The 15,696-nt window shown below is 41.8% G+C and overlaps 1 protein-coding gene across 1 annotated transcript in view; it reads right to left on the bottom strand.

Annotated features, from left to right (window-relative positions):
• The window catches only part of si:ch211-212o1.2 (transmembrane protein 189), a 57,962-nt gene that overhangs the window by 2,333 nt on the left and 39,933 nt on the right, over positions 1 to 15,696 (bottom strand). The window contains exons 4-5 of the mRNA XM_026176818.1: positions 13,181 to 13,325; positions 2,441 to 2,653 (exon numbers count right to left, since the gene is read on the bottom strand). Coding sequence (XP_026032603.1) covers positions 2,441 to 2,653; positions 13,181 to 13,325 — 358 coding nt within the window. The remainder of the gene's footprint in view (positions 1 to 2,440; positions 2,654 to 13,180; positions 13,326 to 15,696) is intronic.

Below are 15,696 nucleotides of genomic sequence, written 5' to 3'. Positions count from 1 at the left end.
AGACTAGCACACAGATGCTGGAGTATGCAGATGTACGCAGTGTGTGTGTACAGACACACAAGTCTGCCACCCCCCTCAGCTCACCCACACTCACACACTCACATCTGTCGTCCACTGGGGCGCAGGGTGATGTACAAGCTGAATCCCCCTCGAGTATCCTCCCCTCTCTCCCCCTCTCACCCAGATGCAGGCAGAATACTGAATCTGTGAGCGAGGCCTCGTCTCTGCAGAGCCACACGCACGCAAACGCTTTCTTTTAGTTATTTATAAGAATCACACAGACACATCCGCCATCTCATCCGAATCTGCAGAGAGCCGCACAGGAAATTATTCTGCAGCTTCAACGATGGCGATCTAAAATGGCCGCCCACGACGATCGCACTGACAAACGGTCGAGGGTGACGAGGAAGGTTTGGGTTTGCTGATAGATGTAAAAATAAAGGGAGGACATTATTCAGGGGTTTGGTCGTCTGGCGTCGCGTGATCTGTTCTTCGGTGCACGAGGAGGCCGAGCTCGCTCACACGGACGATGTCACATACTTGCAAACATATGGCGACTGTACAGTCCAGCTGTGTTCCTGTCCTGGCATCTTTCAGCATGTATCCCACGCTGCCAGGAGGATGGCAGGTTTGTGAACAACAGGAAATCTGGGGCCGGACGTCCCAACAACAGTGGAGGACGTTTTTACACGGATCTGTCATTTATAAGACTCAGCCTCACATCGTACAGGGAGTGCAGAATTATTAGGCAAATGAGTATTTTGTCCACATCATCCTCTTCATGCATGTTGTCTTACTCCAAGCTGTATAGGCTCGAAAGCCTACTACCAATTAAGCATATTAGGTGATGTGCATCTCTGTAATGAGAAGGGGTGTGGTCTAATGACATCAACACCCTATATCAGGTGTGCATAATTATTAGGCAACGTCCTTTCCTTTGGCAAAATGGGTCAAAAGAAGGACTTGACAGGCTCAGAAAAGTCAAAAATAGTGAGATATCTTGCAGAGGGATGCAGCAGTCTCAACATTGCAAAGCTTCTGAAGCGTGATCATCGAACAATCAAGCGTTTCATTCAAAATAGTCAACAGGGTCGCAAGAAGCGTGTGGAAAAACCAAGGCGCAAAATAACTGCCCATGAACTGAGAAAAGTCAAGCGTGCAGCTGCCAAGATGCCACTTGCCACCAGTTTGGCCATATTTCAGAGCTGCAACATCACTGGAGTGCCCAAAAGCACAAGGTGTGCAATACCCAGAGACATGGCCAAGGTAAGAAAGGCTGAAAGACGACCACCACTGAACAAGACACACAAGCTGAAACGTCAAGACTGGGCCAAGAAATATCTCAAGACTGGTTTTTCTAAGGTTTTATGGACTGATGAAATGAGAGTGAGTCTTGATGGGCCAGATGGATGGGCCCGTGGCTGGATTGGTAAAGGGCAGAGAGCTCCAGTCCCACTCAGACGCCAGCAAGGTGGAGGTGGAGTACTGGTTTGGGCTGGTATCATCAAAGATGAGCTTGTGGGGCCTTTTCGGGTTGAGGATGGAGTCAAGCTCAACTCCCAGTCCTACTGCCAGTTTCTGGAAGACACCTTCTTCAAGCAGTGGTACAGGAAGAAGTCTGCATCCTTCAAGAAAAACATGATTTCCATGCAGGACAATGCTCCATCACACGCGTCCAAGTACTCCACAGCGTGGCTGCAAGAAAGGGTATAAAAGAAGAAAAACTAATGACATGGCCTCCTTGTTCACCTGATCTGAACCCCATTGAGAACCTGTGGTCCATCATCAAATGTGAGATTTACAAGGAGGGAAAACAGTACACCTCTCTGAACAGTGTCTGGGAGGCTGTGGTTGCTGCTGCACGCAATGTTGATGGTGAACAGATCAAAACACTGACAGAATCCATGGATGGCAGGCTTTTGAGTGTCCTTGCAAAGAAAGGTGGCTATATTGGTCGCTGATTTGTTTTTGTTTTGTTTTTGAATGTCAGAAATGTATATTTGTGAATGTGGAGATGTTATATTGGTTTCACTGGTAAAAATAAATAATTGAAATGGGTATATATTTGTTTTTTGTTAAGTTGCCTAATAATTATGCACAGTAATAGTCACCTGCACACACAGATATCCCCCTAAAATAGCTAAAACTAAAAACAAACTACAAACTACTTCCAAAAACATTCAGCTTTGATATTAATGAGTTTTTTGGGTTCATTGAGAACATGGTTGTTGTTCAATAATAACATTATTCCTCAGAAATACAACTTGCCTAATAATTCTGCACTCCCTGTATATCTGACAGCCTGACAGAGACACGGGCTGATTCCCCTGCACGACTCTACGAGAACGTCGAGGAATCTGAGCAGACACATGAGTGACCGTCCTGTCACGAGACAGTAGCAGTCACGTCTGCCCCTCTGATACGGAGCTCAGCATCATACCGGTGGTAATGCAGTAATACGTCTCGTGCGGCGACACGTGGTGGATGCGGTGGTGTTTCCGTGGCAACACCAGATGCCAGTCCTGGAGCAGCGTGACCCATCGCGGGAGGCCAAAGTAGGAGTGGCTCCACTTGTGAATCTGATTGGTTAGCGTGACGAAAACCGCCAGGGCGAAGACGTAGCAATCCCAGGGGTAGGATTCCAGCAAGGCCTCTGAAAGGTGACAACAGACACAAAGAAAGAAGACGAGGGAAAGTTAATGGAATAATTGATCAAAGTGTTCAGTGTAATGAAGGAGCAGGACTCCCACAGAGATGCTGAACCTCGGAGGTGCTGAAGAGCCTGAAAGGAGAGGATGAAACATACTTTATCTAAAGAAGATGTTAGCAATGGTTAGCATGATGTTTCCAATCAGACGACGAACAGATGACTGCACACATTCTGCCACACTGCAGGCACCAGGTCAGGGGTGAGGAAGTAAGCAGTCTACACTCAAAGAAGGAAACGAGGCCATGTTTCCTGTTCTTTACTGAGCACCTAACTTCCTGCTGGTGTTTAAACGTAACTATGAATCATTAAACATTAACCCTTTAAGACCTACCATAGAACCAAGTCCGCCAGAGCTTATATTATATTTTTACATGCTGTGGAGCCATTTTTGGGAGCATTTCAAGTTGCTATACATCAATACAACCATTATAGCCCAAATTTTAATAATATGTCTGCATTAGGTGCATAGTGATTACATAAATTGCAAAAAAGTGCAATAAACTACAAAAAAATTGAAAATCGTTTTTGCTTTTTTAACATATATTTGTAGTTAGAGAAATTTAAGAGTCTTATCCCTCAAAACTGTAAATACAAAAAAGTTGCACAAAATAGTTTCCCACCACAGGAAATTTATTTTGAGTGTCTTCATAGTTTTATTTTTGAAATACACCAATTTTTATATACTGCAGGAAAAACGAAAATAAATATTATAAAAAAGCAGCATAAGCATCAAAATAAACTATTTCCAGCAGTGCAATATGAGTCCTCAGCATCCCAGAAACGACACAGAAAGTCATAAAGTCAAACATAACTTTTAAAAGCACCAGTATAGGCTCATGAGGCCCTGATGGTAAAAAACTACATTTCCGTGAAAATGACGTCACTTCCAGTTTTGGGCAGGTCATGGCGGACATGCGAAAGTTCGAGCTGATGGACGTAGGAAGTGTTACAAACAGCTGATCGGATCAGCAAAGCGTGTTTCTGGAATATTATGTTTTTGTTGCTGCAAGCGCTTTTTATGATGTTTTTGCAAAGCTTTATGTGGAAGGAAACTGTGACCGAGGACAAGCTGATGGCATAAGATGCAAGTACAACTCCTCCGGTTTCATATGCTTACGCGGTTCCGGTTCTACCGGGATTTTAAAATAGTTACGCACAACAGAGCGTGCCCGCTCCGACCGGCTTTAAAGGGTTAAAGAACTTCTGAGGCTCAGGATACACGTCACACCTGCACAGGTATGGAGGGAGCGACCCGAGCGCTGCTGGCTTTGTATGCGAAGGCTGGGGAACGAAGGTAACACAAAGTCACAGTGAAACACAGTAAAAGGTCACTGAAAGCTGTCAACCAATGGGATGAGAGAGCACTTCAAAAAATATGGAGTACTTTTATTGAGAAATATCTGGTGTGATGTTAATTTGCACCAAGTAAGAGGTAACCTGCTGAGTCCCATTTATTCATTCTTAGCCTGAACTCTAACAGGAGCGGAGTCACCATCAAACAGTCGACATTAGCTGAGATGTTATATGACAAGTGACCATCTTTATTCTGAATATCACGCTCTGCAGTGTCAAACTCCACGTGCAGCCCAGTCTGATGTCAGGAGCAGTAAAACTCCTGGAAACCTCCGAATCTCTCCTCTCAGCGAGAACTGTAAAAAGGTGCATTTTGATTTCACATTTGAACGTTTAATGAGCCGTGCATTTACAAAATGATGTTGAAGACTTTCAGTTATTCTTTGTGGTGCTACAAAGGAAAAAACAGCTTTCAGTGCAGCTTTTGGAAGTAAAGGGTGAAATTAAAAGTATCTGATGCTGACTCAGTGACAACACTACATAAATCACAGAAACGGGTTAGCGATGTCTTTTTTCCCTTTCTCGGCCCTCTGTGATGTCAGCAGGATTGGATACACTGAATCTGGTCAGGCACACAGCACTGCAAGCACAGACGCTCCATCATTGTTTTACAACGAGCAGCCAATCAAAAGAAAGTTGGATTAACTGGAGGGGGGCTCAAAGGAAGATGTTTATCTCAGCCTCGCCGAGCCTCGCTCGATCGTGGAAAGCTGTCCCACACTAACTGCAGCTGGACATGCGTCCCCTTTGATGCAAACTCTGACCCAAAGACAACGACAGACACCGGTGGACTGATAACACTACAGCTGATTAATCAGACGTCCTGACCGCGGCCACGCACTCGCCTATAACAAGCATTTTGTCATCGGTAGCTGAAAACTGTTTACGGAGTCAGCGCTGATTTGAGCTGACAGCTGACAAACATGTCAGGACTCACACAGAAGCAGCTGCGCACAACATTTCTGACAATAATGAATGCATGAACAGTATAAGGATGCGCACAGCCTCCATGAACGTGTGAGTCTGGTTTGTCAGCTGATAGCTCTCGGTCTTCCTGTGACTTACAGCTGTCCTCTCTCTGTCCGTCTCCATGTCTTGTCCCTTGTCTTTGGTGAAAACTACAATCTCTTGACCCCAGTTCAAGTGCAGACATGACAGCTGGAGATGTCACCTCGCGCTTTTCAGATTTCCCCGTCTACCTCTGTCTCCGTCTTTGTCTGGTGACCGCTCGACACTGCGAGGAGCTCGACATGACAGGTTTAGATGTCATCTCACCGCTACGCGACCCTCCGCTGCCCCCGCGCGCTCTCTCGCTTCCTCTGTTCTCCGTGCGCTCTCGCCCTCGAACGCTTAGCTGCGACCTCTTAAGGCGCGGACATGACAGGTGTGGATGTCACTGCGTCCGTTTGGTGACCTCTTGACTCCCTGTGGTGTGTGACATGACAGGTGTGGATGTCACCTACAAGTGGACCTCACTGTTGCTGCCTCTAATCTCTCCTCCCTCTCGCCTCATGCACGGATCCCTCCTGTGGACAAGCAGCTGAACTTTTAACATTTTCATTCTTTTGGTTTCAGACGATTTGTTAAAGTCTGACTCCCCTTAAACGTACCGATGATCTTTTACAGACACTTACACCGTTCAAACACAATAACACTTTTAACCTTTACTTTCTTTTGACATTTCTGGTTAGTTTTACATCTAATCTCTAATATCATGTCAATAACTCAAATGTATTTTGCTCATGCACGGTAGAGCTAAGTTAGGAAAGCTAAAGCATTTATTTCTTCTGAATGGAGACTTTTTAAAAAGGGATGTTTTGCACATCAACACTTACCAGACCCTCACAAACACCTGCTGAGATAATAATGACGCAGGACTGTTTAAGAAAGGCCATCAAATCAAAGTTTTATGTTTATACTCCGAGAAACCACAGTAAAGGTACCCAAAAGAACTGGAAAACTACTGAATACGTGTGCACAGGAGGGATATGGCCTATACTGGATAAATGATGTTAAATATGGAGCTGCCAGGCAGGAGCAGACGTGCACAGAGTCATGGATGTAGTGAAGGAGACTATACAGAGGGTTGGTGTGACAGGAAGGAGGTAGGAAGATGGTAAGATGGAGGTAGATGGTAAAAATGGTAAATGGCCTGTATTTATATAGTGCTTTACCAGTCATTAAGGACCCCAAAGCGCTTTACACATCCAGTCATCCACCCATCCACACACACATTCACACACTGGTGATGGCAGCTACATTGCAGCCACAGCCACCCTGGGGCGCACTGACAGAGGTGAGGCTAGATGGTAGATGATGTGCTGTGGCGATCCCTAAAAGTAGCAGCCAGAAGCAGGAGTAGTAGCAGCAGTACTAGCAGCAGTAGTAGCAGCAGTAGTAGTAGTAGTATTTAGGGTTTTATGCGAATGTAACAACTCGATCGTTGTCTTTTATGTTCTAAAGCATATAGTTAGTCCTGGACCAGGTGACCCTGAATCCTCCCTTAGTTATGCTATTTTGGTCGACGGCAAAATATCTATAATCCACTTTAATAGTAGAAGTTTATATGCAAATTTTCACAAAACAAGGGAATATTTAAGCAAATTTACACATCCATTCAGTGTGATTGCAGTATCTGAAACATGGATTAATAAACAGAAAGGAGAGGACTTTGTAATAGATGGATATGAATTAAATCTTACAAATAGAAAGAATAAGAATGGCGGTGGTGTGGCCTTGTTTGTGGATAAAAATTTAAAATACAAGATGGTAGAAAAAATGACGATGGCGGTAGATAATATATTAGAGTGTGTAACAATAGAAATTAGTATGGGAAAAGAGAAAAATGTCATTGTAAGCTGTATATATAGAACACCAGGTTCTAATATTGAAATTTTTAAGGAGTGGGTAGATAAAACATTCATTAGGACAAATCAAAAAGTCATGTTCATTTGTGGGGATTTTAACATAGATCTACTAAATCCAAACAAGCAGAGAGCGACAGAGGAATTTATTAATACAATGTATAGCTTGGGACTTTTTCCAGTGATCACTAAGCCCAGCAGGATTACAGCACAGTCGGCAACCCTAATAGACAATATATTTACTAATGAAACAGAAAATAGAACCATAAGTGGTCTCCTAATTAATGACATCAGTGATCATCTACCTGTTTTTATAGTGTATAACAGCAATTACAGGAAGGTTAAACAGCAAAACACAATAAAATACAAACGAGTGAGAACAGAAGAGTCAATAAACGCATTCAAAAGTGATTTACTCAAGCAAGAATGGGAGATGCTGTATAAGGAAAAAAATATTGATAAAGCTTATGAGATTTTTTTAGGAAAATTTAAACTGTTATATAATAGTCATTGCCCAGTAAAGAAATATAGTAAAAAACAAAAATATGCAGAGTGCCCATGGATTACAAAAGGATTGCAAAATGCATGTAAGAAGAAAAATACCTTATACAGAGAATTTATAATGAACAGAAGCACAGAAGCTGAAAATAAATACAAGAAATATAAAAATAAATTAACGAGTATTTTAAGGTCATGTAAAAAGGAATACTATGAAAAATTACTGATTATGAATAAAAATAATATTAAAGGGATCTGGAAAACATTAAATACCATCATCAAAAAGGGCTCGGGGCAGGCAGACTATCCTTCGTATTTCGCAAATAATGATAGAAACATTACTAATATGAGAGATGTGGTAAATGAGTTCAATAAATTCTTTGTAAGTGTTGGGCCAGACTTGGCTGAAACAATTCCTGATATAACAGATTCTGTAGAGAAAGAAACCAGACTCATTGACCGCAATCCTCATTCAATGTTCTTAACGGTGGTGGAAGAAAAGGAAATCATTGATATTGTTGGGAAATCACAAACAAAAAACTCTACAGACTCTGACGACATTGATATGGAAATCGTTAAGAGAGTGATAGAGGGCATTTCCAAACCCTTAACACACATTTGCAATTTGTCCTTACAAACTGGTACATTCCCAAAACAAATGAAAACAGCTAAAGTAACACCACTGTTTAAAAATGGTGACAGACACCAATTCACAAATTATAGGCCTGTCTCTCTACTTTCTCAATTTTCAAAAATACTGGAAAAAGTCTTTAGTAATAGACTTGAGAAATTTATAGATAAACACAAAATAATAATGGATAGTCAGTATGGTTTCAGATCAAATAGATCAACATCATTGGCATTAATGGAACTGATCGAAAATATCACCAACAATATAGATAAAAGACAATGTATAGTTAGTGTATTCATTGACCTAAAAAAAGCTTTTGACACAATTAATCATGACATATTACTTGATAAACTGGAGTACTACGGCATTAGAGGAGTGGTGTTAGAGTGGGTAAAGAGTTATTTGAGAGACAGGCAGCAATTTGTGAAAATTGGGGGAAATCAATCAGAGTGTATGGACATTGTTTGTGGAGTTCCGCAGGGGTCAGTATTGGGACCAAAGCTGTTTATCCTCTATATCAATGATATATGCAGAACATCAGATATACTACAGTTTATTCTATTTGCAGATGATACAAATATTTTTTGTGCTGGAGAGAACTTACAGCAGCTTTTGGAAATTGTCACACAAGAAATGATTAAACTGAAAACATGGTTTGATAGAAATAAGCTATCATTAAATTTGGAAAAAACTACATTTATGTTATTCGGAAATTGTAAAAAAGATGCAGGAGCAAAATGATTAGTAAACAATGTTGAAATAGAGCAAGTTTCGGATACAAAATTTCTGGGTGTGATAATAGATAACAAAATCTGCTGGAAACCTCACATAAAGCATATACAAGCCAAACTGTCAAGAAGCATCTCCGTACTAAGTAAAGTTAAATATTTTTTGCCTTCCAAATCACTCCGGGTACTTTATTGTTCACTTATATTGCCATATTTGGAATACTGTGTGGAAATTTGGGGAAACACATATAAAACTGCACTTCAACCAATATGTAAAATTCAAAAAAAAGCAATCAGGATGATTAATAAAGCAGGATTCAGAGACCATACTAACATCATGTTTTTGAAATTAAAAATACTGAAGTTTATGGATCTTATAAAATATAAAACTGCAAAAATTATGTACAAGGCCAGATACAATATGTTACCAGGAAATATACAGAGGATGTTCTATGACAGAGAAGGAGACTATGAATTGAGGGGGAAATTGAATCTAAGGATTCTTAAAGCACGGTCAAAGGTTAAAACCTTTTGTGTCACTATTTATGGGGTAAAACTGTGGAATAGTTTTACTATAGATCTACAGCAATGCTCAGGAATTAGTAAGTTCATGAAAATACTTCGAAAACTGATTTTGGAAGAATATGATACCGATAAAGATGATCACCCATTGTATGTATAAAAATATCAAATTATATCCAAATTATATCAATCACGGTAGCCAAGTTTATATAGGTTCTCCTCGTGTATCGTGTGGAGTATGTGATGATGGGAATTAGGTGAATTATGTGGGATCAATAAGATGTTGAGCAGGGGTAGGAATTAATAAGTATGTTCATACTTCTTCCTACTCCTTTTCAGACCAAACATTGTTACATTATGTCAGACGATTTTGTTTTATTTCATTATATATTTTTTGTTTATCTGAACACATACGTGTGTGTGTGTATATCTACATATATATTCGTATCTGTAAATGAAAATATATGTAGTGTGTATATATTGTTTTTTGTTTTATATGTCTGAAACAAATAAAGATACAATACAAAAATACAATACAATAGGTGTAGCCTGCTGAAGGACTCCCATGATGCACTGGGTGTTTCTTCTTCACTCACTATGTGTTAACAGACCTCTCTGCATTGAATCATATCTGTTATTAACCTCTGTCTCTCTTCCACAGCATGTCTTTATCCTGTCTTCCTTCTCTCACCCCAACCAATCACAGCAGATGGCCCCGCCCCTCCCTGAGCCTGGTTCTGTTGGAGGTTTCTTCCTGTTAAAAGGGAGTTTTTCCTTCCCACTGTCGCCAAAGTGCTGCTCATAGGGGGTCACATGATTGTTGGGTTTTTCTCTGTACCTATTATTGTAGGGTCTACCTTACAATAACAGGCGACTGTTGTTATATAAATAAATTTGTATAAATAGAATTGAACAAATAGAAACAGACTTGTTTCGTGCATGCATTTCTTTTCCTCTGAATGTATGAATGAATAGAATAGAATAGAATTCAACTTTATTGTCATTGCACATGCACAGGTACAGGGCAACGAAATGCAGTTTGCATCCATCCAGAAGTGCTTTAGTGATATAGATATATTACAATATATATTAGCAATAATATAGATATGTGAGTATATTACAGAAATGGGTCTATTATGGTATGTTATAATGTACACGGTATGAAGTATGTTGTGAATATTCTATAACTAAGTATGTACAGGCTGTAGTGAGTACAAGCTATGTACAGGATATGAACAGGATATAAATATGAAAAACTATACAGAATATGAAATAAATAACTTTACAGAATCTGGGATATACAGCTATACAGAAATGGGAACTATGCAAGTTGTAAACAGTTGTAGGATTAAAGATTATTGAATGTACAGAATGATTGTTTACACAGAGCTATACAGTAGTGCAGTTAAGATAAGTGAGGGTGTAGATAGTTTCTACAGAGGCTATATAAAGTGCTGGTGGTTGTGAGTGGTGGTTCAGTCCATGTTATTATTGTGTTTGAGGGTACAGTTGTCCATTGTGGGTGTGTGTATGTTCAGTCCATGAGTTTAACGTGGGTCAGATGTCAGGAGGCAGAGTTCAGGAGTCTGACAGCTGTGGGGAAGAAGCTGTTCCGGTACCTGGTGGTCTTAGTCCGGAGGCTCCTGTGGCGCCTCCCAGAGGGCAGGAGGGTGAAGAGTCCATGTGATGGGTGACTGGGGTCTTTGATGATTTTCCCAGCCCTTTTCAGACACCGCTTCCTGTAGATGTCTTTTATGGCAGGAAGTGGTGCTCCGGCGATGCGCTGGGCAGTTTTCACGACCCTCTGCAACGCCTTCACTGGTACTTTGTTATTTCGTTTCCTATCCAGCTACCTCGGTTTATCACTTTATCAGACATGCACAGTGCTAGATGCTTGGGAGCAGCTTAACCTCACAGCACGGTAGCTAACCTAGCCTTTAACCCAACTAACTGATGTCAACTCCCCTCCGCTCCTCCCATCAGTGACCTTTCAGCTCAACTTGTAGTGTAGACATGACAGGTGGAGATGTCACCTCCTCAATAACAGCTTGCTCAGTTTCTCCTGCTGATCTTCCTCCTCCAGTCCCTCCCACCTCTTGCCCTGCAGCTGTAAGGTCAGTGCACATGATCACCTGCCCTATGCTTTTCCTTAACTTCCATTAGTCTGGCACCTTGCAGTACTAAGGCACAGCTACAAACTGTTTGACACTGTAGCTGACCTTCTGAAGTCCTTGCATTTTCATCGCCAGTTTGAGGTTTAATTGTAGGAAGTTAGCTCAAACGTCTACAATGTTACACCCTCGAGCTTCTCAGGATAATAAGAATGGCAATGATGATTTTCTTTTCTACACAGGAAGCAAAAGAAGAATATTTAAGGCTATGACACACTGAGGTTTCCAAACAGCAGCTGTCTGTGTCCATCCTGGGCTTCCTTCACCTGATCAGATCGACAAATCCCAGTCAGTTGGTTGGTTGGTGAATGTTTGGTTCATCCAATCTGAAAGAAGGGCTAAAATGACTTTCCACTTGTTGGTTTACCTTTCTTCTTTCACTGAAGAAATACTCATCTTTTTTCTTGGTTGTTTTCAGACACTACTACTACAGATAGACTTTAAAGTTCTGATGCTGGTCTATAAAGCTCTGAATGGTTTAGGACCAAAATACATCAGTGACCTCCTGACCCAGTATGAACCTTCCAGATCCCTCAGGTCATCTGGATCCGGTCTTTTATCAGTTCCCAGAGTCAGAACCAGACACGGAGAAGCTGCATTCAGCTTTTATGCTCCTTATATCTGGAACAAACTCCCAGAAAGCCTCAGATCAGCTGAAACACTCAGTTTATTTAAATCCAGGTTGAAGACTCACCTGTTCTCAGCTGCATTTGAATAAAGCACCAAATCCACACTTTAAGCTTAAATTTCAAAACTTACATTTAACTACTGATTTTATCTACTGTTCTGATTTTATCTGTTTTGATTTTATATACTGTTGTTTGTTTGTTAATTAGTTAGTTAGTTAGTTTGCTTGTTTTAATCAATTTTAAATCATGCTTTTTATTTGTTCTTGTTTCTAATGTCTCTGTAAAGCACTTTGAATCACCTTGTTGTTGAATTGTGCTATACAAATAAACTTGCCTTGCCTTGCCTTGCCTTACAGAGATAGTGGGCACAAAGGGGAGAGAGGGCTTTTGCTGTGGCTGCACCCAGACTGTGGAACAGTTTACCTCCTCACATCAGATTCTCCACAAGCCTAGGAACTTTTAAAACTGCTCTTAAAACTCACCTCTTCTCATTGGCTTTTAGCAAGGTTTAACTTACTGTTTTAACTTATTGTTTTATCAGTGAGGTGTTTTATGTACTTGCGTTTTATTGTATTTTATATTTGTAATTTATTGTACAGCACTTTGGTCAGCCTTGGTTGTTTTTAAATGTGCTTTATAAATAAACTTGACTTGACAAAGATATGATGGAGCAAAGAAGGAGCTCCCAGCTCTTTCTAGTCTAGTGTTGACACTAAAACTACATGTGCCAAGATTCTGCCAATCCATCACATTCATGCTGATTTAAACACCAGTTAGATTAGGGGATGGCGTGCTCCATCAAGTCCTCCATCAGCAGCAGCGTCCATGTTCTAAGGACCCTACTGACCATCAGGTCACCAGTTCTGATAGATGGTGGCATTCGTGCAGACTGGTTACAGAACTGCTGTTCTCGTTATTGACCAACCTTTATCACATCTAAGATGTGCCCACAGCTGCTAGCAGATATTTACAGGAAACTGACTCGCCCAGCAACAAGAGCACAGCTCAAACAGTGACTGCGATAGTGCAGAGATCTGTGTCTCTGCAGCCGGTATAAGCAGATGTGTGATTTACCTGGTGTGTAAGTGAGGAACTTGTAGGCCATGTGAGCCAGCGGTAGGATGGGGATCATGCAGTTATCGCCATTGGTTTCGATGAAGTCGTGGCGAGTGATGGCAGTCGGATCGATGTGGTGCTCCCTGAATGGTCGAAGAAATGCCTGCAAAGAAAAGAAATGAATAAAACTATTCTCAGTCAGTCTGCACTTTGTAACTCGCAACAGCTAGCAGGAGAACTAGCGTAGCGTGGAGGAAGATGAAGGTGAGAAAAAGCAGCTCGGAGTTACCGACTGCCGTTTTTATATGTTTGCAAAGCTGTGCAGACGGCGGTGAGTGAGTCGGCGTCACCTAAACGCTTTGGCTTCTTTTGTTTGCTCGTTTTCATGTCAGAGAGACATTTAGTCCATTTGTTTATGGCCAATGACATTTTTATGCACACGACTGCAGCGGAGGTTAAATCAAGATTTGGTTCGACTGCACACTTTTAATCCAAAGGTTTGATTTTATTCATGAACCATTTTGAGAGGCTCAGACGTTGAGATAACAGCGTATTAATAACACAATCATGACATCAGGACACAAATGAATGGAAAAGGGTGAAGAGCCGATCTAGTCTGTGCTAAATAAAGGGGCTACAGTTACATGCACATACAGGCTGAAAGTCATCGTTGGGTTCCTCTAATGAATTTAAATTCACTTTAAACCACAACACAAAACCATGTTTATCCTCTTTACGCCAATGCAGATCAAATACACACACACACACACACACACTCACACACTCACACACTTAGTGGTGCTGAGCACCCTGTGCAACCCCAAAGCTCATATCCAGCATCCTAATAAACCACAGAACAGCAGTCAACTTGTGCAAACACACTCATACACATAAATGACCCATGGACACCCCACCAATTCAAAAATGTGTGCTTTAGAACACACACAGACACACACACAGACACACACACCCAGCAAACCCCAGCAGCACTGTGCAGAGGCAGACACCCGTCTGTGAGAGCATGGGGGTCTCAAATGAAAGACTGAATCTGAATCTCAGAAGCACAAAAGAGGACAGAAAGAAACACACCCACATGCACACAGAGGATAAAGGTAATTTATTTCTCTGTGTGGAAAAAGCAAAAAGAGGAAGGTTTGCATGTGTTTGTGCACAGTGCGCATTTATCCGAGTGCGTGTTTGTGTGCAGCCGTCGAAACATCAGCGTGAAAACTCATTATTGTCGGGTTAGCCGCTCGAAACAATCGCACACGCCTATCAGCAGACATCGTCGGTAGGTGCCACTGCAAACGCTGAAACTATCTGTTGATATCCTCACAATTACGGGCCCAGCTCCCTTCTCTACCGCTGCTTCCCCCTCCTCCATCGTCCCCCTCCTCTCACCGCAGCCCTCAGCTAGATGAAAGGCCGGCTAAGCCGCAGAGGTCGTGCCGAGAGGGGCGGCACGGGCGCTCCCAGTTAACGGCGGGCCACCGGTCGCTGCGTGTCCTCTAATCCCACACCGTTTAACGGCCTGCCTTGCACGACATCCGTTAATCACCAGCTCACATCGCCCATCGCCCCAGCAACCACCGCTGTCCCACTGCTTGGATGGACACGCCCTTCCACCCCCTTCTTTTTTTGTCCTTCCAACCTCGTCTGCTGTATTTTTTATTAGTTTCTCTCTTTTTTGGGCCCAACCTTACCATCCTTTAATATCGCACTCTTTTTTCCTCCTTCTGTCCTTTAAATAAGAACCGACTTACATCATTCAATTAACTCTCTTTCAATGCTCCAATCAGCCTCACTGGAGAGTTGCCTTGAAAGAGATTTGTTCGTTAACGACACAAGGACAGAAGTAGCGATGCTTTTAAAATATGACTGCACAAGTGAACTAGATGGGGAGAAAGGATCTTAAAACATATATCCCAAAACTGTAAGCACATCTGGCAAATTTCCGTGTGAATCGAGCATCATTGGGAACTAATGAGCGTGACTTTGTCCTCAAAGTGGTGTCATTAGAGGACTGCTAAATCCTTGTTGAGTCAATTAAAGCTCAACGACACGATGACGACAAAAAGCCTCCTAAAGGAAATGTGGAAACGCTACAGGGAAATTGTCGAGCACTTCTTAAACTAGTGTTGCAATTTTAGCACTGCTGAGTAGAGAAAAGGCTTTCTGTAGACTCACAGAAAGAACAAATTGGTGTTACACAATTTCTCCTGGAGAGCAACAACCTGGCAGTGTACTTTGTGCAATAATTCTCGCCCTATTTTGTCTGAACAACAACATATTCCAACTGTGATGTGGACAGAAGCATGCATCATAATGCGCTCTCTGAATGTGTTCGTACACAAGTTTGTACTCCAGATTTTCTTTTTCTTTTAAGCCAAATGCTGATATGATGCATGTACTCCAGAGTACAGCGGGTACTGGCGGGTTACGTTTCCATGAGGACAGCGGCTGACTGACTCCACTAGCTTCCTTACTTTGACGCATTCCTTAACTGACGACTGTTGTTACTTTGTAGCTAAACA

The sequence above is a fragment of the Astatotilapia calliptera genome, chromosome 7, assembly GCF_900246225.1.
Source record: "Astatotilapia calliptera chromosome 7, fAstCal1.2, whole genome shotgun sequence".
Classification (NCBI taxonomy): domain Eukaryota; kingdom Metazoa; phylum Chordata; class Actinopteri; order Cichliformes; family Cichlidae; genus Astatotilapia; species Astatotilapia calliptera.
This window is presented reverse-complemented; position numbering and strand designations above follow the sequence as displayed.